At 59.6% G+C, this 27,766-nt stretch overlaps 3 protein-coding genes across 10 annotated transcripts in view; 2 read left to right on the top strand and 1 right to left on the bottom strand.

Moving 5' to 3' along the window:
* ARHGAP39 (Rho GTPase activating protein 39) overlaps positions 1-24,278 on the top strand; it is a 140,154-nt gene extending 115,876 nt beyond the window's left edge. For 3 of the 7 annotated variants that reach the window (XM_073018556.1, XM_073018555.1, XM_073018558.1), the window contains 7 exons: positions 4,507-5,869; positions 7,247-7,808; positions 16,771-16,863; positions 20,309-20,382; positions 21,051-21,250; positions 21,977-22,068; positions 22,610-24,278. In XM_073018556.1, the coding sequence (XP_072874657.1) occupies positions 4,507-5,869; positions 7,247-7,808; positions 16,771-16,863; positions 20,309-20,382; positions 21,051-21,250; positions 21,977-22,068; positions 22,610-23,049 (2,824 nt within the window). In that variant the 3' untranslated portion in view covers positions 23,050-24,278. The remainder of the gene's footprint in view (positions 1-4,506; positions 5,870-7,246; positions 7,809-16,770; positions 16,864-20,308; positions 20,383-21,050; positions 21,251-21,976; positions 22,069-22,609) is intronic. The other 4 variants (XM_008001977.3, XR_012093809.1, XM_008001978.3 and 1 more) reach the window with 4 other exon arrangements.
* Positions 1-27,766, bottom strand: part of ZNF7 (zinc finger protein 7) — a 322,126-nt gene that overhangs the window by 283,184 nt on the left and 11,176 nt on the right. The gene's annotated exons all lie outside the window — the stretch shown is intronic.
* On the top strand, positions 24,345-27,204 carry C8H8orf82 (chromosome 8 C8orf82 homolog). Its single transcript, XM_008001937.3, has 3 exons — positions 24,345-24,695; positions 25,359-25,407; positions 25,643-27,204. Exons 1-3 carry the CDS (start codon positions 24,540-24,542, stop codon positions 26,086-26,088), a joined length of 651 nt encoding a protein of 216 aa, XP_008000128.1. The 5' UTR covers positions 24,345-24,539; the 3' UTR covers positions 26,089-27,204.

Here is a 27,766-nt window from a genome sequence, read left to right as displayed (position 1 = left end):
CATGCCAGCCCCACAGGGGCTGAGAGCAGAACAGATGAGAGCCAGCCAGGCCTGCTGGGCTCAGGAGGCCTTGGAAGCCCCACTCTGCCCCCAGAGCATGCCTGGTGCTTCCTTTCACAAGTTGCCATCAGCATAATGGACCAGTGTGATGCCATGTGAGATGGCAAGAAATAAAGTCCCTGTGAAATAAATTATATGGACGCAGTTCACTCAGGAAAAAGAAATTATAAACAAAAGCCAGGGAGCTCAGCCAGCCCTGAGTTGCAGCGAAGGCGTACTATTACCTCAGCCTGGTAAAAGCACGTTGCTTCTGGTGTTCTCCACATACTGAGATAGGAAGAAACAAACAAGTCCCACCAGCTTGATACCAGCACTCAGGGTATCAAGAGACCACACCGAGAACAGCAGGGATAGCAGTGGGGTCGCCCTGGCAGGCAGCCTGGCAGGGTCACGCCCAGAGGGAACACAGATGAGTGTGAGGTCACAGGGGACCCAGGGCCTGGAGGAGTGAAGTTGTTTTTCAAGCATAATTTCAGATGTATGGTTTCTTGTTCTGTGTGAGTATAACTGTGTCTGTACTTAGGAACTTTGGCGGAGTGTTTTCCTCGGAAACCTGCAGCATTGGGTTGGGAGCCTGTCGGCTGCTGCCGCTGCCCACTTCTCCCAGCTCCATCCAGGCTTTGCACGCACAGCAGCCGTTTCTTAGAAGCGAAAGCAACAGGGAAGCGCTTCTGGCTGTGGTTTTGTTTCTGCTTTGGTTTATGTGCAGCACTCCCAATTCTTCCTCCAAAAATAGGCTCTGGGAGAAACAGCCCTCAGGGCCCTGAGTGTCATCCTGTCCTCTGTCACTGAGTCTGCCCTGCCCGCCTGACTTCAGCATTTTCAGAGGCCATGACCGCTCTTAAGATTTTCCAACTTCCCTTGCAGTTTGGAAGTGTCCACTGAACAACCTGTGTTATGATGTTTGATTTCTGTTTTATTGAGAGATGGGGGAGGTGGTCTTTCTGCACTGGTGCCCCTGCCCTACAGAGAGGTATGGCAGGGAGGGTGAGGAGGAGAAGGACAGGTTAGAGAAGGGGGAGGAGAGAGAGGCCTGGGGTTCCACTTGCCCCGGAGACATGGGAACGAGCTGGGCTCAGGAAGAGGGGCTGTGAAGGCCCGTCAGGGAGGCCGGACCGGCTGAAAGGGCAGACATTGCCCAGGAGGAAGCCCAGCAGGGGCAGCTGAGCCATGGGTGCTGTTCAGTGCTCCCCGGGGGCCCAGGACAAGCTCAGCCAACTAGGGGTGAGAATTACAGTCGGCGGGGCCTGGTGACTGGATGTGATTTGAGGGAGCTGAGGAGAAGGGCCAGGCAATGGGGTTGGGGAAACGCAGGCTCAGGAGCTGCCCCAGGGAGAGAGCAGAGCTGCCTAGATGGCAGAAGGGTGGGTGGGGCAGAGCGAGAGACCTCTTAAGAGACACTCTGGGCACCATGGGGCATGGTCCTCACCTAGCTGCCACTGGGTCTGTGCTGCATGGCCTGGGGAGAGTGTCTGGGCCTCTCGGGGCTTCCCCATCTGTGACTCCGGTGCTCGGCACAGGCCTTGGCCTGCATTGAGGAGGTGCTTGGCACACACGCGTGGCAGTGCCAGCCTCCTCCCCTGGCCAGGTGGGATCATCAGCATGGGGGCAGGTCCTCTGGCCTTCTTACCTTTCTTCATCTCTGCCCCAACTGGGCAGAACCCCTGTCCGTTCCTGGGATAGAGTGTGGCATCTGACCAGCAAGCCTTTCCCGTGCCCTCACCTCCCGTCACACTTGCCCCACCCTCCGGCCGCCTGCCAGCCCCCATCCTCCCTCAGCAACCCTAGACGGACAGCAGAAAGGCGCCTCCCTGGGGACACAGCAGGTCACCCTGTGCGGACCATGTGCCAGCCCTTCCCTAGGCCTGGCCCAGGCCTAAGGCAGTATCTGTTAAGTGGTAAAAAGAGTCACAGATACGCGAAACTGATGGTTCACATTTACCAAGGGTTTTCTGTGTCAGTGCTGAGCTCAGGGCCTTACTACATGCACATTGTTTTGTTGAATCTTAACTGAGAAGGAAACTGAGGCAGAAAGATATTAAGTGAAATCTGAGCTTTTGCAGCCACAGAGCAACAGACTGGAGTTCAACCCCAGATCTCCCGAACTCTGGAGCCCTTCACCCCTCAGTGTCCCCAGGCCATGGAGGGGTTGACACCACAGCTGGCCCTCAGGGTTTGGTGGCCCCTGCCATACTGGCTGCCACCATCCACTCTGCCTCGCTAGCCCCTGGTGTCAGGTTGGGAGCAGCCTCCAGCAGCCATGAGCAGAAATCCCAGGAACAGGCACCTGCACTCTGCCCCTGGCTGCTGCCCTGACTTCTCGCCTGGGTGGTGTGGCCATGCTGAGCAGGCGCACAGCCCAGTGTTCTGGAGCAGGTTGCGCCCGGCCAGCAGGTCAGGGGGTGCCATGTCTTCCTGGTCTTGCCTCAGCAACCCCCCAGGCAATGGAGAATGTGGCCTTGTCCAGAAAGACCCCACATCAATCAGAGGGACACAACTGGCTTATAAAATGTGTGAGGTTTCTACTTTTTTTGTTGTTTGTTTTAGAGATGGGGTCTCACTGTGTTGCCCAGGCTGGTCTCAAACTCCTGGCTTCAAGTGATCCTCCCACCTCAGCCTCCCCAAGTGCTGGAATTACAGATGTGAGCCAGCATGCCTGGCCAAATTCCTGGGGCTCTTTTTATTTTTATTTATTTATTTTTAGACAGGGTCTCACTCTGTCACCCAGGCTGGAGAGCAGTGGTGCAATCATGGCTCACTGCAGCTTTGGCCTCCCTGAGCTTAAGCGATCCTCCCGCCCCAGCTTCCTGAGTAGCTGGGACTACAGGAGCACACCACCATATTCAGCTAATTGGTTTTTGTTTTTATAGAAATGGGGACTTGCTCTGTTGCCTGGGCTGGTCTTGAACCCCTGGACTCAAGTGATCCTCCTGCTTCAGCCTCCCAAAGTCTTTGGATTACAGACGTGAGCCACCGTTCCCAGCCATTCCCTATTTTTAAGCTACCTCGTTTGTAGTATTTTGTTATAGAAGCCTGAATGGACTAAGACAGTCCATTTAAGAGCAGATTAAACATAGCTAAATAGAAAAGTAGTAAACTGGAAGGCAGCTGAGAAGAAAATGTTCTGAAGTGTGGAGCTGCCAAGCAATGGAAACTGCTGCAGAACACGCATGAAAACCACGCGGGGCTGGGCGAGGTGGCTCACACCTGTAATCCCAGCACTTTGGGAGGCCGAGGTGGGCGGATCACGAGGTCAGGAGTTCGAGACCAGCCTGGCCAACATGATGAAACCCCATCTCTCTACTAAAAATACAAAAATTAACTGGGTGTGTTGGCACATGCCTGTAATCCCAGCTACTCGGGAGGCTGAGGCAGGAGAATCACTTGAACTTGGGAGGTGGAGGTTGCAGTGAGGCAAGACTGTGCCACTGCACTCCAGCCTGGCAGCAGAGCGAGACTCTGTCTCAAAAAACCAAAACCAAACCACGTAGTGTACAGTAAGAGACAGTTGGATTCCTAGAAGAGAGGAGAGAGGAAACAGGGTAAAAGTAACATTTGGAAATTGTAGAAGACGTCAGGCCCCAGGTGTACAAAGTGCTATGCATCCCAAATAGAGAACCACACCCACGTGGCCTCCAGGAGATGGAAGGTTGTAGAGGGGCCCCGCATCTCTCCCTGGCAGTATCCTGGGTCCAGCACCCTGCACGGAGGCACGGCTGTGGACACAGGACCAGTGCTGACCGTGGGCCTCCAGGGGTGGAGCACGTGTGGGCATTGCTTCCGCAGTGCTGCCCAGGGCAGGGTCTCCCTTGTTGCGGAGGAGGGAGTGGGGCTCATGCACTGGGTTGGGAGGACTGGTGAGGACGCAGACAGCGTGAGTCTGGGAACTGTGGTGCCCTCAGCCAGGTGCGGGTGTTAGTGGAACCTGCAGATGTTGGAGTGAGCGTGGTGACGGGCGGGGTCAGAGGAGGACAGCCAGTCTTTTTGGAGCTCACAGGAGCTCCCAGTTGGAAAATAGGGCCGTGGGATGCTGGTGGTGTGTGGGATGCTGGTGGTGTGCCCTGCTCCTGCTGGGCTCACCTGGACCGCTGGGACGGGTCCAACGCCACCGCTTAGCAGGAACACAGGGCCCAGGAGCCTGCCTGGCGGCTCAGGCAACTCGGAGGACACTTGCACAGCATCCACAGTAAGGGCCGCGGTAAGGCCGCTCCCTGTTCTAGTTACAGAAGCAGCTCCGTGCCCGGTCAGGGGCTGGGATCAGAGCAGACAGACGCCTCGTCGTGGGCGGCAGCTCCAGGAGAGCCCCAGAGGGAGGGCTGTGAGGGCTGGGCCGGGGCAGGTGTGAGGGGCTCCAGGGCACAGGGCCCCAGTGAGGAAAGCATACAACAGAGGGTTCGTGGGAGCCGCAGGCAGGCAGTCACCTGTGCCCGTCCACCCCCCACGCAGGACCTCCTCGCTGCGGTGGAACTTGGGCGCCAAAGAGCGCATGCTCATCAAGGTCGCTGACCGCGAGCCCAGCTTTCTCGCCGCCCAGGGCAATGGCTACGCCCCAGACGGCCCGCCTGGGGTCCGCTCGCGCAGACCCTCCGGCAGCCAGCACTCGCCCAGCCTGCAGACCTTCACCCCGGAGGCTGACGGCACCATCTTCTTCCCAGAGAGGAGGCCATCACCCTTCCTGAAGAGGGCCGAGCTCCCCGGGAGCAGCTCCCCGCTGCTGGCCCAGCCCCGAAAGCCCTCCGGGGACTCGCAGCCCTCTTCCCCGCGCTATGGCTATGAGCCCCCGCTCTACGAGGAGCCCCCAGTGGAGTACCAGGCCCCTATCTACGATGAGCCCCCCATGGACGTGCAGTTCGAGGCTGGCGGGGGCTACCAGGCCGGCTCTCCCCAGCGGTCCCCGGGCCGCAAGCCCCGGCCGTTCCTCCAGCCCAACAAGCAGGGTCCCCCCTCGCCCTGCCAGCAGCTGGTGCTCACCAAGCAGAAGTGCCCCGAGCGCTTCCTGAGCCTGGAGTACAGTCCGGCCGGCAAGGAGTACGTGCGGCAGCTGGTCTATGTGGAGCAGGCGGGCTCCAGCCCCAAGCTGCGCGCCGGCCCGCGGCACAAGTACGCGCCCAACCCCGGCGGGGGTTCCTACTCCCTGCAGCCCAGCCCCTGCCTGCTGAGGGACCAGCGCCTGGGCGTCAAGTCCGGAGACTACAGCACCATGGAGGGACCTGAGCTGCGGCACAGCCAGCCGCCCACGCCGCTGCCACAGGCCCAGGAGGACGCCATGTCCTGGTCCAGCCAGCAGGACACCCTGTCCTCCACAGGCTACTCCCCGGGCACGCGCAAGCGAAAGAGCAGAAAGCCCTCTCTGTGCCAAGCCACCAGCGCCACCCCCACCGAGGGCCCCGGGGACCTGCTTGTGGAGCAGCCCCTGGCGGAGGAACAGCCCCCGTGCGGGACCAGCCTCGCTCCTGTGAAGCGAGCGGAAGGTGAGGCCGATGGGGCGCGGGGCGCGGCCGAGCCCTTCCTGGCACAGGCTCGGCTGGCCTGGGAGGCGCAGCAGGCCCATTTCCACATGAAGCAGAGGAGCAGCTGGGACTCCCAGCAGGACGGCTCTGGCTACGAGAGCGACGGCGCCCTGCCACTGCCCATGCCCGGGCCGGTGGTGCGGGCCTTCAGCGAGGACGAGGCGCTGGCCCAGCAGGAGAACAAGCACTGGAGGAGGGGCACCTTCGAGAAGCTCGGCTTCCCCCAGATCCTACTGGAGAAGAGCGTCTCCGTGCAGACCAACCTGGCCTCGCCAGAGCCCTACCTCCACCCCTCACAGGTGAGGGCCCTGCAGGTGGAGCTGAGCCTGAGGGCCTGGGGCTAACGCCTGGGGCCAGCGCAGTCAGAGTGGGCCCCGTGGGCCGGGCAAAGGAGACCTGGCATCCAGGGCGTGCACACAGCACGCAGAGTTCTGAAACCCTGTGTCTCCAGGGCCTTGGGCACTCCAGCAGGCTGTCACAGCTCAGCTGGGAGTCCATGAGGAGGCCCCCGTGGGGTTGTGGTCTGCTGGGGGTTCCCTGGCAGTGCCTTCCTCATCCTGGGGGCACCTGGGAGCTGGAGGCCACACCCTGACTCCAGCAACAGAACAGAGGCAGCCTCAGCAAACTGGGCGGGTGGTGGCCACCAGAGCCGTGGCCGGGGCTCCTGAGGAGCGGGCAGCCAGGGTGTCGGGGGCTCCTTGGTGTTTCTCAAAGCCAGTCTCCGAGGCTCCCTCGGGTAGGAAGAACTGTTGAGGGGTCAGAGGCCCCAGGAATTCAGGGATGTTGCACCCAGCCTGGGGCCTCTGGCACGTTCCCCACCTGGCTCCTGGAGCTGAAGGAGGCCAGATCCCGTGGAGGCCACGTGCACCTGTGTCCAGCATCTCCGTCCTTGTTCTCACCTCCTGACCCTGGCCTTTCACACTGGTCGGCTGCAGACACAGGAAGCCTCTGCCTCACAGGGTGAGGCAGAGGGCAGGCCTAGCGTCTGAGGACCCAGGAGGGTGGAGGAGGAACCCAGGGAGCTTCCTGGGGTGGGGAGGCCTTGAGGGCCTGGGTGGCCTCCATAGTCTCCAGGACGGAGACCTCAGAACAGCTTCCAGGCTGTGCTTTTGTCCACTGCTCAAGACGCAGGAGGACAAGAGGGCAGAGATGCCCAGGGTGCGTGGACCAGGGTCCTCTCAGAGCAGCAGGCAGGGAGGGGCCTCCTGGAGGTCGGCCTGGGGTGAAGGCTGGAGGAAGGGCCTGGGGTCACAGCAGTGAAGGGGTTGGGAACCAGACAGCACTTTTACCTGGTGTGAACTGCAGCCTTCCGTGCCTGAACAAGGGCACTGACACTTCTCAGGGGGTGGCAGAGTAAGGTCAGCCCCCTGGGGATGCCAGCGGATGCTCCCCTTCCTCCTGCTTCACCCTCAGCCAGGTCACCTGGGTCACCCATCAGCAGGCTGCCCTGCCATACCTTGGCAGTACAGGGCTCCAGAGCCCCAGCCGCATCTGTGGACAGGCTGGGCTCCTCTGGGCCTCCCCCTCAGGCAGCCTTGTGGTGAGCAGGGCAGGCCTCTCACCTGACTGGCTCTGGTGGGGCCCCAGCTCACACTTCTGGGGACTGTGGCCCAGTGAGCCCAACTGCCTGGCCCTCTTCCACCCGCTAACAGCCCAGCCCCGTTTGTCCTTCTCAGTCTGAGGACCTCGGTGCCTGTGCCCAGTTTGAGAGCAGCCGGCAGAGCCGCAGCGGCATTCCCAGCGCCAGCTGCGTCTTCCCCACCTTCACGCTGCGCAAGCCCTCCTCGGAGACGGACATCGAGAACTGGGCCTCCAAGCACTTCAACAAGCACACTCAGGGCCTCTTCCGGCGGAAGGTGTCCATCGCCAACATGCTGGCCTGGAGCAGCGAGTCCATCAAGAAGCCCATGATCGTGACAAGCGACCGGCACGTGAAGAAGGAGGCCTGCGAGCTCTTCAAGCTGATTCAAATGTACATGGGTGACCGGCGGGCCAAGGCCGACCCGCTACACGTGGCCCTGGAGGTTGCCACCAAGGGCTGGAGCGTGCAGGGCCTGCGGGACGAGCTCTACATCCAGCTGTGCCGGCAGACCACTGAGAACTTCCGCCTGGAGAGCCTGGCCCGCGGCTGGGAGCTCATGGCCATCTGCCTAGCCTTTTTCCCGCCCACTCCCAAGTTCCACTCCTACCTGGAAGGCTACATCTACCGACACATGGACCCCGTCAATGACACCAAAGGTAAGGCCATGCATGGGCTCTGCCTCCAGCTCAGGTAAGGGCAGTGGAGAGGGCTCCTACTGTGCTGGGCGGCAGCTGGTGAAGTCCCTGGCAGCCCTCCACACAGGGCCGTGGCTTGACACACACCTCCCGAAACACCCCACACCCTGTGTGGCCTCGTTCTGGAGCCCCACTTAGCACTGAGGCGAAGAGCTCCGGAGCCCTGGCAGACACGAGGGCGTGGGACCTCGATGGCTGCATCCACTCTGCTCCAAGCCCACCACGGCCAGTCCCGCTCCCTGACAAGGGCAGGCACGAAGAGGCTGAGGGCAGAGCAGCCGTGGTCAGGCCCCTGCATGCCTGCTGCACTCGCCTTCTGCCATCCGTGGCCTAGAGGGGTTACCACCCTGGCAAGACCCAGGTTGTCTGTTCTGGGTATGATCCTGGCAGAAGGCTCCTGTGAGCAGGCAGCAGCTTAGTGACCGTGGCTCACATGCAGGTCATGCAGCACCTGAGCTGCCCCAAAGCTGCCCCATGGGTTCGTAAGTTGGAGCTGTCAACCCATCCTGATGGCTGCCTGGGGCAACGTGGGAGGCCAGAGTCTGCCCAGGGCTCTCCAAGATGATGCTTCAGGTGTGCTGGGCCCAGGCCATGGTGCCATCAGCCAGACAGCCCTGTGTCCGCAGCAAGCCGCCCTCTACCTCACATTGTGGGTATCTGCAGGGCACAGCCACAGAACTGATGTCCAGAAATGCATGCACGCACACACACATGCACGCATGCACACACACCCTCCAGGTCAGACATGTCATGGACTGTTCTGTGGTAGTGAGAGCCCACCCTGGTCTGGCCTTTGCCTCTGCAGAGATTGAGCCCCTGGTCAGGGCCTTGCTGGGCTTTACCCCTATTACCCCCAACCGAGGTGTGGGGAAGGTGCTCACAAGCTGCTGTGGGCACAGAGGCAAGGTGGAGGCCACAGGGCAATGGGAGGTTCCTGGGGACAGTGTTGGGTATAGGCACCACCCAGTCTGTCAGCTGTTTGTGGGGAGATTTTGGAAGCCATGCAGTTTCACCCGACTTTTCAACACAAAATCACAGCAGAGGCAGAGCTTGGCAGGCGGCTGGGGCTCTGCATGTGCAGAGGGGGACCAGAGCAGGGTGCCAGGCAGGCTGGGCTGGCCCGTGAAGCCCAGTCCCTGGTCCTGGGCCCTTCAAGAAGCAGGTGAAGTCCTAGGGGCTGTGCTCCTGTTGGCGTTGTAGTTCACCTCCTCACCCTCTTCCAGAAGGGCCTGGGAATGTCGTACCTGAGCTGGAGGCTGTGGAACTGAGCCCCTGCTGCTCAGCACAGCATGCAGCCCACAGTAGGTGCCCAAGAGTAGGCAAGTGAAGGGCCAGGAGACAGCCAGACAAAGGCCTGAGATTCCTTGGGCCCATCTTGGGCCAGCTGCCTAGTCAGTGTGTGGCTGTGCCTTTTCTGCTGTATGTAAGTAGAGGCTGTGGCCTCCTAGGGGAGTGTGTGCTCCAGGCCACTGCCCTTCACATGTAGGCTCATGTGCCTTTGTCCTCGTGTCTTATAGCTGTGGGGTCCTGGCCTGCATGGAAAAAGGAATCAGGCTTCAACCTGGGTGGCCATGGCCTCAGAGCTCTGCCAAGGAAGGCCCATGAAGGCCAAGAGCACTGTCTGGGTTGGAGCGACAGCAGGGCTGGGGCTCTGTGCAGTCCCACTGGCAGGCAGCCTGCATCTTGGCTGTGGTACTGTGGCCACCCTCACAGCCAGAACCCCATCTCCAGCCCCAGGGTGCACTCCTAGGTTCATCTGTCAGGGTCCCTGATTGACCCTGAGCCCAGAGGAGAGGCCTCTACATACACGGTGGCCATCCCTTCCCAGATGAGCCTCACACCCTTCCAGCCAGCCTCCTGCTGCTCAGAAAGACAGGCCCAGCCAGGCGCAGCGGCTCACACCTGGAGTCCCAGCCAGGCACAGCAGCTCACACCTGGAGTCCCAGCACTTTGGGCCGAGGCACGAGGATCCCTTGAGCCTGGGAGTTTGAGACCAGCCTGGGCAACAAAGTGAGACCCTGTCTTTATGAAAAATGTTATAAAGGAAATTAGCCAGGCGTGGTGGTACATGCTTGTGGTTCCAACTACTTGGGAGGCTGAGGCGGGAGGATTGCTTGAGCCCAGGAGGTTAAGTCTGCAGTGAGTCATGAATGCACCACTGCACTCCACCACTCCAGCCTGGGCAACAGAGCAAGAGCCCCCCTTTTTTGTTGTTGTTTTTTTTTTTTTTGAGATAGAGTCTCGCTCTGTTGCCCAGGCTGGAGTGCAGGAGTGCAGTGGTGCGATCTCAGCTCACTGCAACCTCTGCCTCCCAGGTTCAAGCAATTGTCCTGCCTCAGCCTCCCACATAGCAGGGACCACAGGTGAGCACCACCACACCCGGCTAGTTTTTGTATTTTTAGTAGAGACAGGGTTTCACCATGTTGGCCAGGCTGGTCTCAAACTGCTGACCTCAGTTGATCCACCTGCCTCAGTTTCCCAAAGTGCTGGGATTACAGGCATGAGCCATTGTGCCCAGCTAAGACCCCATGGGAGGGGGGAGGGAAAAAGGGAAAGGAGGAGAGGAAGGGAGGGGAGGGAAGAAAGACAGGCCCTATCAGCCGAGGAGGATGTAGGGTGTAGCCTGTGCCCTGGAGGGCCGGCTAGGCTGCAGCAGAGTTCTTAGAAAACGGAAACTGTAGCCCGGGGACCCTTGGTGAGGGGCAGAGCTGAGCCTGGTGCATTGCCCTGAGCACCCTGCCTGCCTCAGCCTCAGGAGCCTTTGATTGTCTTATCTCCCAGCACCTGCATGACCTGCACTGGGTGGTCCCCACCCTCGGGGACTGAGGTCCCACGAGGTGATGCCCCCAGCTTAGCCTTGTCTCATGGGTGGTCACACCTTTGGGTCTCCTGACTGGTCCCCAGGACCTCCCTCAGCAGGTTCTCGTCACAGACATCGAGCGCACCTGGCAGTGGGCATGGTAGCTTCAGCTCTCCCACCTGCTCCACGTCTGTATGTTTTGGAGACCCCTAAAGATTTCATTCACTGCTCGCTTCTTCATGCATCCAGCAAGGTCTCCTGGCTTCCAGCTCATGACAGCAGATTGAACATGGGCATTTGCCTCACCTCCACCTTGAACTCACTAAAATGACAGTGAAGCCTTTTTTTTTTTTTTTTGAGACGGAGTCTCGCTCTGTCATCCAGGCTGGAGTGCAGTGGTGCGAACTCGGCTCACTGCAAGCTCCGCCTCCCAGGTTGACACCATTCTGCCTCAGCCTCCCGAGTAACTGGGACTATGGGCGCCCACCACTACACCTGGCTAATTTTTGTATTTTTAGTAGAGACGGGGTTTCACCGTGTTAGCCAGTATGGTCTCGATCTCCTGACCTCGTGATCCGCCTGCCTTGGCCTCCCAAAGTGCTGGGATTACAGGCGTGAGCCACCATGCCCGGCCAGTGAAACCATTTTTTAAAGGCAAAAAAACCAGAAAGGAATGTAAAATGGTACAGCCACTGTGGAAAGTAGTAGGCAGTTCCTCAAATAATTACAAATAGAATTCCCATATCATCTAGCATTTCCACTTCTGGAATGACCCAGAAGAGCTGGGAGCCAAGACTCTTAACGGCGATTTGTACACCCCGTTCCCAGCAGCTTTTATAATTTAAAAGGTGGGAACATGCCAAGGATCCATCAGCAACTGAGTGGAGAAACAGAACATGTCCAGCCACGAAATGGAAAAGTATTTCCAGTCTTAAAAAGGAAGAAGGTGTTGACAGATACACGTGGATGAACCTTGAGGGCATCATGCTAAAGGCAAGAAGCCAGTCACAGGCCAGAGATTGCAGGATTCCACCTCCGTGAGGCCCGAGAGGAGTCAGATCCCCAGAGACGGAGATTGTAGGATTTTACCTCTGAGGCCCGAGAGGAGTCAGATCCCCAGAGACGGAGATTGTAGGATTTTACCTCTGAGGCCCGAGAGGAGTTAGATCCCCAGAGATGGAGATTGTAGGATTTTACCTCTGAGGCCCGAGAGCAGTCAGATCCTCAGAGACGGAGATTGTAGGATTTTACCTCCGTGGGGCCCGAGAGGAGTCAGATCCCCAGAGACAGAGATTGTAGGATTCCACCTCCGTGGGGCCCGAGAGGAGTCAGATCCCCAGAGACGGAGATTGTAGGATTTTACCTCTGAGGCCCGAGAGGAGTCAGATCCCCAGAGACGGAGATTGTAGGATTTTACCTCTGAGGCCCGAGAGGAGTTAGATCCCCAGAGATGGAGATTGTAGGATTTTACCTCCGTGGGGCCCGAGAGGAGTCAGATCCCCAGAGACGGAGATTGTAGGATTTTACCTCTGAGGGCCGAGAGGAGTCAGATCCCCAGAGACGGAGATTGTAGGATTTTACCTCTGAGGCCCGAGAGGCGTCAGATCCTCAGAGACGGAAACTAGAATGGTGGGTGCCACAACTGCGGAAGGGAGAAGCAGGAAGTGAGGGTTTAATGCGGACGGAGGTCCCGCAGGAAGTGAGGGTTAATGCGGACGGAGGTCCCGCAGGAAGTGAGGGTTAATGCGGACGGAGGTCCCGCAGGAAGTGAGGGTTAATGCGGACGGAGGTCCACTTCGGGAAGATGAAAATGTTCTGGAGATGGACAGTGGTGATGGTTGTACAACAATGTAAATGTACTTAATGTCACAAAACTGTCTATTTTAAAATGGTTAAAGTGGTAAGTTTTATGTTATATGTATTTTACCACAATTTTAAAAACCCACAAAGAAAAAGAAAATGGAAAAGGAAGAACAACTGTTTTAGAAGCTGGAGCATGTGGACCAAAAATGGTGAATCCTGGGCAGATGGTGGGAAAACGGAAAAGCTAAAGCAGGCAGCAAACCCTTAAAAGCTGCAAAGTGGGTAGAGCCAGATTCCTCTAGCAAAGGGGGAAGAGGGTGACCCTGATGCTGAAAACAAAGGATTGGTTAAAACTCTGCTTAATAAGGAAAGCAGTCTGGGCACAGTGGCTCACGCCTGTAATCCAAGCACTCTGGGAGGCTGAGGCAGGTGGATCAGGCCAAGAGTTCGAGACCAGCCTGGCCCACATGGTGAAACCCTGTCTCTACTAAAAAATACAAAAATTAGATAGGCGTGGTGGTGTGTGCCTGTAATCCCAGGTACTCAGGAGGCTGAGGCAGGAGAATCACTTGAACCCAGGAGGCGGAGGTTGCAGTGAGCCGAGATCGTGCCATTGCACTCCAGCCTGGATGACAAGAGCAAGACTCTGTTTCAAATTAATTAATTAATTATTTCTTTTTTTAATCCCCAGACAGGGACTTCGTTTCAAATAAATAAATATTTCTTTTTTTTTCCAGACGCGGTCCCACTGTATTGCCCAGGGGAGTGCAGTAGTGCTGTCACGGCTCACTGCAGCCTCCACCTCCCAGGCTCATGGGATCCTCCCACCTCAGCCTCCCGAGTAGCTGGGACCACAGGCACTACTAAGCCCAGCTAATGTTTTTCTTAAGTTTTGTAGAGACAAGGTTTCATCATGTTGGCCAGGCTGATCTCGAACTCCTAGACTCAAGTGATTTTCCAACCTTAGCCTCCCAAAGTGCTGGGATCACAGATGTAAGCCACCAAGCCTGGCCTCATATTTCTATATACTAGCAACAGATTATTAGAAGCTGGTATTTTAAAATACCATTTGCAATTGCATGTATTTATTTATTTAGAGACAGGGTCTCCAGGTTGGAGTACAATCGCATGTATTTATTTCTTCTGAGACTCTGTGGCCCAGGGCGGCATGCAGCGGTGTGATAGCTCACTGGAGCCTCCAACTCTTGGGCTCAGGCTATGATGCCCCAGCCTCAACATCTGGAGTAGCTAGGACAACAGGCCTGAGTCACCACACCTGGCCAATTTAATTTTTTTGTAGAGATGAAGTTTTGCAATGTTGCCCCATCTGATCTTTAACTCCTTGCCTCAAGCGATCCTTCTGCCTCAGCTTCTCTGTGCCTGCCTGCAGTAGCATTTTAAAATATGACATACATAGAGAGAGGTCTGACAAAGGACGTGTAATACCTGCACAGTAAAAACTGCAAACCACTGCTGAAAGTAAAGCAGTAAAGTAGACGGCAAGGTCTGCTGTGCTTATGAGTCAGAAGACTCAATGCTGTTAGGCCATCACTTCTACCAAATTGATGCATGGATTAAATCTGAATGCAAATTGTACTACATTTTTTTATTTTAGAAATTGACAGGCTGATTCTAGAATGTATAGGAGCTACAAAGGACCTAGAATAGCCAAAACCCCTTTGAAAAAATTCAGAGCTGGAGGATTTACAGCACCTGACTCGTTATAAAGCTAGACTGACAAGAGAGTGTGGCACTGGCCTTGAGGCAGACGGGGTCAGTGCCACAGAGAGCAAGGTTAGAACAGACCCCCGTATGCATGAGCCAGCTTCACAGTGCTGCAGAGGCAGCTTAGTGAAGAAAGGGCAGCCTTTTCCTTCAAGGGTGCTGGGAAAACTGGATGTCCAAATGCAAACAACAGATGAATTTCAATGTTTATTTTGGAGTGTACACAAAAAAATAACTACAAATGGATCACTGGGAGACCAAGATATAAAACCTAAAACTATAAAACTTCTGGAACAAAACAGGAGAAAATGCTTGCTTTCCTGAGGGAGGCAAAGATTTTTATATATAATTCCAAAAGTACTATCTATAAAAGAAAAACATGGATAAATTGGATTTGATCAAAATTAAGTCTCCTACAAAAGACTGTTAAAAGAATGAGAAGATACACCAGTTACAGACATGCAAAGGGAGGAAGCCAGAGCAACTAACGGCGGTAATGGAATCAAGTTAGAGGCCATGTTTAGCTGATACGGAGACAGACGGTGACATCCAGAAATATTTACAGATGTGCGTGTGAACAGGAGTTAGCGTGCACGCAGGTGTTTCGTCTTTCCGTCCATTGAGAGGGCCTGCAAGCAGTGATTTCCTGGTAGCAGTAAGCATGTCACACACCCAGATCTTGGTTTCTAAATACCGTTTTCCATTAAAAGTTCCTTGGAGAAATGGGTGATTCCAGGGCTGGTGCAGGGCATATACAATACGAGATGGAGTCAAAAGTGAGAAAGTGCCAGAGGTGGGGGTGACGCCTGCCACAGGGACACAGGAGCCAGCGGAAGGAGTTCCCAGTGGCCAAGGCTGGAGCAAGTTGAGCAACAAGATAAAGACCCATTGGATTATAACCCAAGTATAAAATAAAATCCATAAGTAGGCCAGGCGTGGTGGCTCACACCTGTAATCCCAGCACTTTGGGAGGCCGAGGCGGGTGGATCATTTGAGGTCAAGAGTTCAAGACCAGCCGGGCGCGGTGGCTCAAGCCTGTAATCCCAGCACTTTGGGAGGCCGAGATGGGCGGATCACGAGGTCAGGAGATCGAGACCATCCTGGCTAACACGGTGAAACCCCCCCGTCTCTACTAAAAATACAAAAAACTAGCCAGGCAAGGTGGCGGGCGCCTGTAGTCCCAGCTACTCGGGAGGCTGAGGCAGGAGAATGGCATAAACCCGGGAGGCAGAGCTTGCAGTGAGCTGAGATCGTGCCACTGCACTCCAGCCTGGGCGACAGAGCGAGACTCCGTCTGAAAAAAAAAAAAAAAAGAGTTCAAGACCAACCTGGCCAACATGGTAAAGCCCCATCTCTACCAAAAATACAAAAATCAGTCAGAGGTGGTGACGCATGCCTGTAATTCTAACCACTCAGGAGACTGAGGTGGGAGGTGGGAGTCTCTTGAACCTGGGAGGTGGAGGTTGCGGTGGGTGGAGGTTGCCAGGAGGTAGAGGTTGCAGTGAGCTGAGATCGCACCACTCACTCCAGCCTGGGTGACACAGTGAGACCCTATCTCACAAAAAAAAAAAATCCGTGAGTCCATACTGATAAAAATGAATAATTCGCCGGGCACGGTGGCTCAAGCCTGTAATCCCAGCACTTTGGGAGGCCGAGACGGGCGGATCACGAGGTCAGGAGATCGAGACCAGCCTGGCTAACACAGTAAAACCCCGTCTCTACCAAAAAAATACAAAAAATTAGCCAGGCGAGGTGGCGGGCGCCTATAGTCCCAGCTACTCGGGAGGCTGAGGCAGGAGAATGGTGTAAACCCGGGAGGCGGAGCTTGCAGTGAGCTGAGATCCGGCCACTGCACTCCAGCCTGGTCGACAGAGCGAGACTCCATCTCAAAAAAAAAAGAATAGTTCAATAGATAGGAATAGATAAATCTGTGCAGAATAATGACAAATAATTTACATACATGTCCAGCCTCCAGGAGCTGGAGCCTAACCCCACCCCTCAGGTGTGGGCGGGGCACAGTGACTTCTCCTACAGAGTGTGGCACGGAGCAGGGGGAGGAGACGGCACCTCACAGAAGCCTGGCAGCCATGACCTCAGCTAGGTCATGAAGGCCGGTGGCAACAGGGCGGAGTTACGCTGTGCAGAGCAGGAGGCAGGCCCAAATCAGCCTGAGGGGAACCCCTCCTCTGACTGCAGTGACTGGCTTGGGGCCAGCTGCCTTCGCCCACTTGTTTCTGTTGGTTTTCTGACCGGCAGGCAGACAGCCCAGGCCATGGCTGCCCCAGCCTTGCTGCCAGCCAGAGGGCAGATGCTGCCTGCTCTCTTCCAACTCCCCAGACGCCTTCCCTGCACCTCTACTCAGGCCAGTACAGGCACAGCAGCTTCCCAGCCCACACAATGCTCCGAAGGGCCCCTGGCACCTCTCTGCCACTCACACACACAGCCACGTCCCCCCAGACACGCTCAGCCCCCAGCCAAACAGCGTGAATCCCCAACAGGCCCAGGGGCCTGCTCACTGGCCAAGTGTGGGAGCTGAGTGGGCGCTGGCTCCTGGCATTGTGTTCCGTGGTCCTCATGGTTCTCTTTGCTCCCCAGTGACACAGCACATAAAAGAGCTCCTGGAAAGAAACACTAAGAAGAAGTCCAAATTGAGAAAGAAACCCAAGCCTTATGTTGAAGAGCCGGATGGTAGGGCCTCTCCCCGCAGCCCCTGGGTGCTGCGTCTGCACAGCTCTGCTCTCCAGCCTCGGCCGCCTGGCCTTCTCTTCTCTAACCGCTTCTGGGCGGGGGGGATGGGGCCACTAACCTCAGGCCTGTGGCCTCCTGAGCGAGCTGGAGGGCCCAGGTGACTGACTGGACCCCTGGAGAGGTCAAGCCTGTCCACACCTGTCTTGGTGCTGCCCAGAGTCATTTCCAACTTGCTTGCTGGGTTCTTGATGGGGTGGGGGCATAAGGACTTGCTGGCCGAGGGCTACTGGAGGTGCCCCCAGGTGAGTGAGTGGGCCTGACCCCCACAGGGAAGTTTGCAGGTGGAGAGGTGTGTGGTGCCCTGGAGACAAGTACCCCTCAGCCCTGTCTTCCAGCCCAGGGCTGCCCCTGGGCCACAGGAGCCAAGCCTGCATTCAGAATCAGCAAGGAGCCGTCCCCTACTTTGATGGTGGGCCCCCAGAAGCTGGGGGAGGGCTTCCCTACCCTCCCCACGAGCACCCTTCCCACCACCCACACTCTCACACAGCTTCCACCTCTCCACCTTCCCCCAGGCCCTGGCTCAGGAAAGCCCTGTAAACCCAGGGCTGTGCCCTTTTGAGAGCTGTGCTGTCAGACCAAGTCAGCTGTGCGCACATGTGCACACAGGCTTCCAGGGCCACCTTCCCCGCTCCTGCAGTGTGGTCCTGCCACACTTGGTGCCTCATGCCCACTCGTCTGTCTAGAGCTCCGCCACCACCTCTCTGCTCCACTTCACTTCCTTTGAGACCACTCAACTTAGGCACCCCTTCCTCCAGGAAGCCATCCCTGACTGCATGCTGCCTATGCAGGCCCAGAACAGTGCCAGCAAGCTTTCTGTGGATGAGGTTTGCTTAGGGCCAACTTCAGGGCCAGCAGGAGGCTACAGGAGCATGAAGGGCCCTCATGGGGAATGCCAGGATGGCATCTGCCGGGCTGGGGACTTGTCCTCACCCTGGCGCCTCCAAGGCTGCCACCAACAGGTCTGTGCCAGGGTCCAGTGACCCAGTCCCGAGTCACCCAGCCTGGTCTCACCCAGGACCCTGGGAGAAGAGGGCCAGCTGCAATGTAGGGGTGAGATTCCTGGTCCCAGACATCCTCAGACCACTCCATCTGGGGCAGCGTAGGAGGAGCTCTGCGCTCCTGCCTGAGCTGGTGTCCGGTGGCCTGAGCTGGACCGACACCGCTGGCCGCAAGAGTCTCCTGGCTGCAGCCAGGCAGAGCAGGGAGCAGACTCCCCGTGCCTGGAGGGGAGCCCAGCAGAACACTGCAGCCCAGAGTGTGTCAAGTGGCGAGCAGGGTCAACACCAGGACGCCCTGGCCATACCTGGCGACCTGGGAGACCTGTGACCTGGTCCTGTAGCTCTAAGGTCCCCGGGGCAGGCCTGGCCACCGAGCAGAGCAGCACAGACCTTAGGAGAGCTGCTGCTGTTGGTCCCTCCATGGGCAGCCGACCCACCTGGGCTTGCCTGCAGCCGGAGGGGGATGGTGATGAGGGCTGAGGTCAGGCAAGGCCAGATCAGGGCAGTGGGCTCAGAGCAGAGCACCCCACACAGGTGAGGGTCTCCCTGGGCTGGCCATGGGCACTGCCCACTCTCACACCACAGGTCAGCAGACACCTTGGTGCCTGGCCCTGTGCCTGATGCAGCGTGAGCAGCAGTCATCCCCAACTTTCTAGACCTTAGGGCACAGGCTGCCTGACCCCCCGAGTGAAGCTGCAGGTGGGGCAGTGTGGCCTCAGTCCCTGGCCTACCCAGTACACTCGTGACGCCGGCAGCTGCCTGCTGAGCACTGCATGAGACAGGCGTTGTCATGGTCCCCATCCTACAGAGGAGTAAACTGAGGCACAGATTGCATCATGCTCACCATCAGCCGAGAAGCGGTGGCCCCAGTGTATCCCAGTCGCAGACTGTTGGAGGGTGTCCTGGTCCCAAGCAGGCTGGGGCTGGGTGTTTGTCCCACCAGGGGCCAAGGGACAGGAGATCAGGGCCTGTCTTCCTGCAGGGACAGCAAGCAGGAGGCCGGGCCCTGCCGTCTGCCCCAGGCCCCCCAGCCTAGTGACTCCGTGTCCCAACTGCTGAGCTGAGGCCCTGGGTTTCTGCCGCCTTCCTGGGGCTCTGAAGCCTGGGTCCAGTGTGTGTGGGCACCATCCATTCTAGAAAAACGAGGGTACCTCATAGCCTGCCCAGACCCTTGGTCCCACATGGGAGGCTGGGGCCAGATCCTCTGCCAGGACCTGTGGCCCCAAGGATTATGACAGATTTCCTAGGACCTAAACATCTATGAAAAAAAAATTCATTTTGGTTACTCTAAAAAAGAGTCTTGTTAGCAGTCACATGTCACTCTTCTGTGGCAATTAGAGATGGACTCAAGACGTGTGTACTTTTTGAACCTGGTCCAAGGACTCCGTGTCCTCAGCTGTCCACTAGAAATTGCTCCTTTAAAGAAGACAAAGACGTTCCGATTGGGGGTCAGGATCCAGAGGCCCCCCTCACCCTGGCAGGCGGTAGGCTCTGGGTGCTGGGGCAGGTCTCATGTCCAGAAGCACAGGGTCCTGTCCAGCTGTCCAAGGTCCATGGCTCCCCTGGTCCCAGACGGCTTCTCTTGGCATCTTCTCTCATCTGCTTCTTCCCGACCTGGAGCAGGAAGGTGCTGCGCCTTCCAGACCCAGCCTGGGAATCCTCTCCCCTCTGGCACTTTCCCCTGGGCCCTGTGTCTGGAGACTCCCCAGGCTGAGGTCCCTGAGTCCCTCCCCAGGTGCTGACTCAGGCACACTGCCCCTCCCCTCAGGGACCCTGCTGTCGGGGGCTGAGTTTTAGAAAGCCCCTCCCTTGGGAAAGACTGGGCCCTCTCATTGCCACCTTAGTCCTTCAGAAGAGCCCAAAGGTGGTACTTCAGGCCCAGGGCTGCAGCAGAGCTGGGCTTGCTATCCAGATGGCTCAGTGTCTGCCTCCCCCAGCACTGGCTGTGGGTGCTGGGTAGGTGGAAATGACTCCTCCAGGGGCTCCTGCCCAGAGCCCAAAAGCCAGGGAGGGGCCTGAAACAGAGAAGAGTCAAGTACCTGGACAGCTGCCCGGGTCAGGCCCCAGGGAGGGAGCAGTGGGGTCTAGAGGCCCTCGGACCCAGGTCCTTGCCTTCCTGTTCCTGTGTGGCCGTGGGAGGGCAGGTGGAGCTGCCACAGGGGTTCCTCCCCAGCCTGTCCCTCTGCAGGTGGGCAAGTGCTCCTTGGGTCTGTGCTCTAAAGGGCACTGCCTGAGAGAGTGAGGACCTGCTGCGCTGGGCAGGGGGTGGCTGGGGCCCGGCCAGCCCTGCCCCCCAGGGCCCTTGAAGGAGCTGCGTCTGCTCACCCCTCTTCTGGCCCCACACCCACACATCCACACCAGGTTGATCGGGTCCCATTTCTTTCCAGGGGTGGCGATAAGCACATATGCCAAGTACTGTTACCACAAGCTGCAGAAGGCAGCCTTGACCGGGGCCAAGAAGGTACGGGTGCGCCTGGGGGGCTGGGGAGGGCAGGCGGGGACACAGACCCTTGGTGGACAGCCCCAGGAGCCCTGCCTGCAGTTTGGTGTGGGGCAGAAGTGCAGAGGGTGCCACACAGAGCCCACCTAGGTGAGTGGTGGGGTGCGCCAGGCCGACCCCGTGTTCTGACCTGTACCCTCCCCCAGGGGCTCTTCCCAGGCCCAGACTCCCAGCTCAGGAGCAAGGCAGGCAAAGGGCTTCAGTCAGACCGCGCCACAGGACCTCATTCCCTGTACCTGTCCCAAGAGCCTGGCCCCTTCCCCATGTCCTCTTATCTCTGATGCACTGGTCGCATCACACCCTCCCCAGGGCTCTCAGCCCTGCCACAGACTTCTGGAAGTTTCACCCCAGCTCAGCCAGCTTGGCCTGTGCTGTGCTCCCTGACAGCCCTGGCCGGCCCAAGGGACACTCCCACCTTCCCAAGGGACCCTGCGAGCTGGTGCTGTAGACAGTGACTCCGGCCGGGGAGCTGGGCCTGTCCGTAGCTCTAGTTGGAGCCAGGAGTCCACAGGGATGAGAGGAGGGGAGGCAGAGCCAGGGGCAGCCCAGGAGGAGTTAGGGTTTGGGGGCAAGGAGGGCTGGAAGCAGGACGGCCAGGCCAGACCAGGACAGAGCCTCTGTCTTCACAGGGGCTGAAGAAGCCCAACGTGGAGGAGATCCGGCACGCCAAGAACGCCGTGTTCAGCCCGTCCATGTTTGGCAGCGCACTGCAGGAGGTCATGGGCATGCAGAGGGAGCGCTACCCTGAGCGCCAGCTGCCCTGGGTGCAGACACGGCTCTCTGAGGAGGTGCTGGCGCTCAACGGTGACCAGACAGAGGGCATCTTCAGGTGCCACGGCAACCCCGGGCGCCGGGTGTGGGGGCCACAGCTGTGTGTCCACCATGCATCTCTGGCATGTAGGGGCCATTAAGCCTCAGGCCTGCTGGGCTGCTTTCCCACCCCTACCTGAGAGCAGATGGAAGGCTGGGGCCACAGTGTGGAAGCTGACCCCGAGTGTGTGCAGGCCAGGAAAGAGGACAGGACCCATTCTGAAGAGGAAGCACAGCCAGCCAGGGAGGGCGCCCCTGCAGATGGCCACCAGCGGTCCAGAGCATGCTTGGACACCAGCCATGGGCAGCCCAGGGTGTGAGCCTCAGATGACAGGCAGCCCTTGTCTGTGAACAGGGATGGCACAGGGTGCCACCCACTCCCGTGACTCACCTGTCAGGGCAAGGGGTACCTAGGCCCCAGGAGGGCAGCTGGGGAAACTGAGGCTTGCAGGTTGAGCCCCAGTGGCCCTTTGGTGAGGGCATCCACACAGGGAGCCAGCAGGGGTCCAGGGATGGACGGTGGCCTGGGGAAACACCACACTCGGACCCAGGTGTGTGGGGCAGGAATCCTGAAGAGTGCCATCCACCCATGTTCGTGGGAAAGAGGCCAACTGGGGTGGCAGGGGGTCCTGAGGTTTTGCTCCCTCCAGGGGTCAGCAGGGGCCGACCGAAGGGAGTGTCCAGGCGGAATCATGAAGCCGCAGCGCAGGCTCCTGTTGCCTGAGACCTGCCCTGTGCCCTGCAGGGTCCCTGGGGACATTGACGAGGTGAATGCTCTGAAGCTGCAGGTGGACCAGTGGAAGGTGCCCACAGGCCTGGAAGACCCCCACGTCCCTGGTGAGTCCTCCACACTGCAGCAGAGCAGGCCTGGCTCAGGCTGTGGCTAAGGGGTCCCTGTCTCCGCCTCTGGAGTTCACCCTGATCCTGCCTCCTGCCTGGTGATACGATGGCTTCCCAGTCACTTCCAGCACATCCTCCCTCCTGCCCATTGCACAGTCTCCCCAGGTGTCTGCGGGGCACCCCGAGGCCTGCCTGTGCAATGCAGCCCACTGCCAACCTGCTGCTCTCTGCCCTGTGCCCTTCCGCCATGCCTGCTGTGCAGACACCCCCTCACGGCAGCTGCACAGACTCCTGAGAAAAATCCTGTTTCGCACGTCTTTGCTGGCGTGACCCCCATGCCTCCAGGATCAAGTTCAGGCCCCTAGGAGCTGAAAGGCCCTCCGGGGTCCGGGCCCAGCCGGGTCAGATGGGCCCTGTCCAGAATGGGCCGGCCCTCCCAGCCTGTCACCCACAGCACCCCTCGTGTCCGCCACAGAACCCCACTTGGCCCAGGGGTGCCCGCCGAGCAGGCCCGCTAAGCCCCGTGCTGTGTCCCCAGCATCCCTGCTGAAGCTGTGGTACCGGGAGCTGGAGGAGCCCCTGATCCCGCACGAGTTCTACGAGCAGTGCATCGCGCACTACGACAGCCCCGAGGCGGCGGTGGCCGTGGTGCACGCGCTGCCCCGCATCAACCGCATGGTGCTCTGCTACCTCATCCGCTTCCTGCAGGTACTTCCCTCCGCGGGGGGTCCCCGCCGCTTCCCCCTCCCCGCCCCTCCGTGCCCACCCTCGCTCCTCCTCCAGGTCTTCGTGCAGCCGGCCAACGTCGCGGTCACCAAGATGGATGTAAGCAACCTGGCCATGGTGATGGCGCCCAACTGCCTGCGCTGCCAGTCCGACGACCCGCGCGTTATCTTCGAGAACACCCGCAAGGAGATGTCCTTCCTGCGCGTGCTCATCCAGCACCTGGACACCAGCTTCATGGAGGGTGTGCTGTAGTGGGGGCGCCCGGGGACAGGAGGGACGTCCTGCCGCCCCGAGCCAGGCCGAACCCCGCACTTGCTCTCCCGGCAGAGGGGCCAGAATCGCCCGGCCCAGCCCTGCAACCTCCTCCCCTCCCCCAGGCCCCTGGCCCCGGCGCTCCCCACGTCTTCTGCCTGGTCTGAGGGTGCAGCCAGGGCAGAGCAGCGGCAGGGAGGGCGCCTCTGGCCCCCCACCTCACGGCCAGTTCCCGCGGGCACAGCCTCGCCCTCCGCTGGCCCCAGGTCAGCTCCGAGAAAGTGCCTTCAGTGCCTTCAGTGTCCTGGAGCCGAGCGACACTGCCCTCCGTGGGGCCGGGCTGCCTCCCCGTGGCTCCTGTGCGTCCTGGCCTGGGCCTTGCCCAGCCGCCCCCGTCTCCTTCCCTTCCTCCGGTCCTTGTCCTGAGCTGCAGCTCTTCCCAGCCCCGGGGGAGCTTCCCGACCTGTCCCGCCGCCTCTCCCTTCCTCGGCCCGTGGTCCCCAGCTGGTGACTGCTCAGGAGTTTGGGGGCTCCAGGGCAGTGGGCCCGGGGTCTGGCAGGCTCTCGGTGGGTGGGGTGGGGGCCCCCAAACCAAAGTCCTCTGGGGTAGGGGGCAGGGCTGGGCAGGCATTCTGGGGGCAGGGTGGGGGAGGGGCGAGAGTATTTTTTCTTCGTGTAACTATAAATCCAGAATCTATCCTGCATCGCAGCCCACCTGTGTATAGAGATATAAATAGAGGGAAAGATATAAGAACTAAATTTGCTAATGACATAGTTTTAACCTAAATGCTATTTATCTCTGAGCCGTCCCCGTCCTCCGTGCAGAGGAAGTTGAGGTCATTCCTTCTTTTCTTCTCCGATCTTTTTTCTTGGCTTCTGACCAAAAACCAAGCTCTACCCCATCCCCGTCCCCGACCTGCAGCTGACGAGCGTGAAGACGCCGCGCCCGGGACTGCCTGTTCTCGAGGCCAGAGCTGCTGGGGGACCGAGTCTGTACATTTTCCATTTTGGAATTTTGAGTTCCAATTGTTGTAAAACTTAATTTCTCCCCAGTTTTTATATATATATTTTTTAGAGTTCCGTTTTTATTTATTAAAAACAAAAGGCCCAGCCCTGCCGAGGCCCGGGCGGCGTCCTCAGTCGGGTGGCCCCTCCCGGCTCAGACGCTCGCCCCGACGCATGGACCCGAGAGGCGACGACGCGAGTGAATAAAGTGCACATGGACCCTACGCCGTCTTCTGTTCCTTGTGGGCGCGGCCGGGGGCGGGAAGAGACGCGGGGCCGACCGGAAGGGGCGGGGCCGGGTACGCCGCTCGGAAGGCCAGGGCGGGCGAGACCCCGAGGCCACAGGGAAAGGGAAGAGCGCCGGGCCCGGGTCGCGGAGGCGGGCGCCGCCGGAACGCGAGGCGCGGGGCTGCTGGGGGCGGGCGCGAGTTCGCGCGGCACCGCCCTCGGCGTGACCTGCTGGCCGCTTCCGGCGCGGGAGGAGAATGTGGTCGCAGTGCGGGGCGCTCCGGAGCCTGGCCTTGGCGCGGTCGCGGGGAGCCCGGCCCTGCAGCGGGGATGGGGGCGTTTCCTACACGCAGGGACAGAGGCCCGAACCCCAGACCCGCGAGTATTTCTACTACGTGGACCACCAGGGCCAGGTGGGAGGAGGCAAGGCCGTTGCTCGAGGGGCGGGGCCGGGAGAGGTGCCTGTGGGCGGGGCCGGAGGCGAGGGTTTCTGTGGGCGCGGCAGTTGCCCGAAGGGCGGGGCCGAAGGGAAGTCCCACGTGGGTGGGCGGGGCCGGGGCGGTGGGCGACCTGGACTCGGCAGAGCTGGAGGAGCGCGCGCTGGAAAGACGGGAGCTGGGTCGGTCCGGCTGAGGCTCCTCCTACACGGGCCGCGTCCCTGCTGCGTCGTGCAGCTCCGGACTCTGCCCTGCAAGCCCCCAGCCCTGGCGCTGACTTCTCGCCGCTGCCAGGGAGACACCCGGGCCGCCCCGCATTTTTTTGGAAGCCCTGTCAAAGGCAGCGGCGTGTCCGGGAGGCAGCAAGCCAGGTAGTCTCCGCGGAGGAGGTGACACAACTGATTACAAACTTGAAAAGAGGGAAAAGGTGCAGGAAAGGCTTGACTGACCAGGGAGCAGAAGTGCGCATAGATGCGGAGAAGTCGGCAGGGCCCCCGGGTTTACCTTCCACGAGCCTCCCTGCATTCGGCGTGCACAGACAAGCAGGAAAAGTGGGCTCGGGCCGGTTCGGGACCTCCCGAGCTTCCCAGCCTCCCCCTGCACGCTGGGACTCATCATGGCCCGGCCCTCTGTTTGCAGCTTTTCCTGGATGATTCCAAAATGAAGAATTTCATCACCTGCTTCAAAGGTAATGTTGTGCCTTCCTCCCCAGCCCTTTCTTTCTCCCTTCGGGCAGCCCCGGATGGGCTCCCCGACTCTGCCAATGGGCCCAGCGCACCAAGGAGTGGGCGTCCTGCGCTCAGGAGCCCCGCTGAGTGAGGCCAGGCGAACCTCTTGCCGCCGGCGCCTGCCTTCGGTGTGGTCCTGGGCCCGGCAGCCTTGGGAGCCCAGCGCGCTGAGCATCTGTGCCCTTCATCCCCCAGACCCGCAGTTCCTGGTCACCTTCTTCTCCCGCCTGAGACCCAACCGCAGCGGGCGCTACGAGGCCGCCTTCCCCTTCCTCTCGCCCTGCGGCAGAGAGCGCAACTTCCTGCGCTGCGAGGATCGGCCGGTGGTCTTCACGCACCTGCTGACCGCGGACCACAGGCCTCCGCGCCTTTCCTACTGCGGCGGTGGTGAGGCCCTGGCCGTGCCCTTCGAGCCGGCGCGCCTGCTGCCCCTGGCCGCCAACGGGCGCCTGTACCACCCGGCGCCGGAGCGTGCGGGCGGCGTGGGCCTGGTGCGCTCAGCCCTGGCCTTCGAGCTCAGCACCTGCTTCGAGTACGGGCCCGGCGCGCCCGCGCTGCCCTCGCACGTGCGCTGGCAGGGCCGCCGCCTCGCCCTCACCATGGACCTGGCCCCGCTGCTGCTCGCGGCTCGGCCGCCCTGAGCGGGGCCACGGGACAGGCGGGAGGCCGCGGGCGCCCCTCACCCCGCTCCCGCGGGACCCCACGCCCCGGAAAGCCCGCGCCACCCGTATTCGCGACAGCCTAGTGCGCCTGCGCGCCCCGCCCCCCTATCCGGCGCTGTCCTTGGTGCTGCCGCGGCCCGGCCTTCCCGGACCCTCCGCTCCCCACGGCGCGCGCCCCCCGCGCACCCGACTCCGGCGCCCTCCGGATTGGCCCGCGCTGGAGACGTCAGGCCCAGGCGGCGGGCGCGGGACTCTGGTGCGCGTGCGCGAGCTTCCCCCGCCCCCTCCCAGCCCGGCCGCTGCTCAGACCGGGGCCGCCACCTGCACGGCGGGGGAGCCGCTCGCCGCGGGAGCGTCAGGTGAGGGGACGCCCGGCCCAAGATCACCAGGCGTGGGGAGACTGGGGGGTCGGGGACCACCCTGGCTCTGACCCTGGTGCGCTTCGAGAAGGGCGTGGGTCTTGGAGGGGGATGGGGAACGCGGAGGCCACGCCCTCCCTGAGCCCGGCCGAAAACCGACCGGCGCTCGTGGGTAGCAGAGGAGACCGTGGGGGATACAGGCACCGGGTCGCAGTGCTGCAGAGGTGCGCAAGGGCCGCCCAGAGACCAACTTGGGCCTCGCACTGTGCCCTAGGCCACACAGGGCGTTCCATCCTCTTCCCTCCCCGCCTCCCACACAGAGGGGCGCCCAGGAGGCAGTTACAGTCGTCGCGGAATCCTGCGTGTGACACCCCGCCCCTGCCCAGCGGATTAGGGGGTGTCCTCTGGTAAAAGGATTTCTGGGCTTCTTCCAGCCTGGGGCCCTCATCCCTGCTCTGGCAGGCCTTTCTACACCAATCTGCATCTAGGGGGGGTCAGCGTGAGCAGCAGAGCCCTGAGATCTGAGGCCAAGAACCTTTTCCACTTGAGAAGCCTTCCTGCTGGAGGCTGACTGGGCCAGGCCTGGAGCCACGTACCAACCCTTTTTACCCAGGGAATGGATCCCAGGGGCCCAGAAAACGCCCCCAACTTCTTGGGGTTCACACGCATCTTGAGACATCTGGGAACTGCCTCCGCCTGGGCCAGAGCTATTCCATTAAAACTATTGCTGTGCTTATTTATCTCTAGTGACTTTAAATAATCATATGAGTTACAATTTAGGGCAAGATTTAAACAAACACCAAGGCCACTTGGTCCCGTCCCTTTCCACATGACTCGGCAAAGAGGAAGAGCTGGTGGACAGGCAAATGTTTGGGGAGGCCTGCCAGATGAGGCTGGGAGACAGGACACCTGCAGCCCTGTCTTCCCTGGCTTCAGGTAGGCTGGCTGGCTTAGTCCAGATCCCTGCTTTTAAAACTAGGCTCCTTGTTCCTGAAACCAGACCCCAGCCTTCCCATTTCTTTAGGATAAGTACATGCATATGGTCCCCCAGCAAACTCCCTGCTCCTTGCTGATCTCAGACATCACACTGCTCCCAGAGCCCATTTGGGAAGCCACACCAGAAACCCAATTGGTGGCCCAAGGTCCCCCCCCCCCCCCCGCCCCGTCCCACCCCAGCTTTCCCAGGGCCCCATCTATCCCCAAAGACAGGACACCTTTCTGGGGTCCAGCATGGGAAGCACAGACCCATGGCTCCTGAGCCGACTTTCCCATTATTTTTCTCATCCCCTAATTCTCTT

This window comes from Chlorocebus sabaeus, chromosome 8 (genome assembly GCF_047675955.1).
Source record: "Chlorocebus sabaeus isolate Y175 chromosome 8, mChlSab1.0.hap1, whole genome shotgun sequence".
In the NCBI taxonomy this organism is placed as follows: Eukaryota; Metazoa; Chordata; class Mammalia; order Primates; family Cercopithecidae; genus Chlorocebus; species Chlorocebus sabaeus.
The sequence above is the reverse complement of the archived record's forward strand: the minus strand, read 5'-3'. Positions and strand labels throughout refer to the sequence as shown.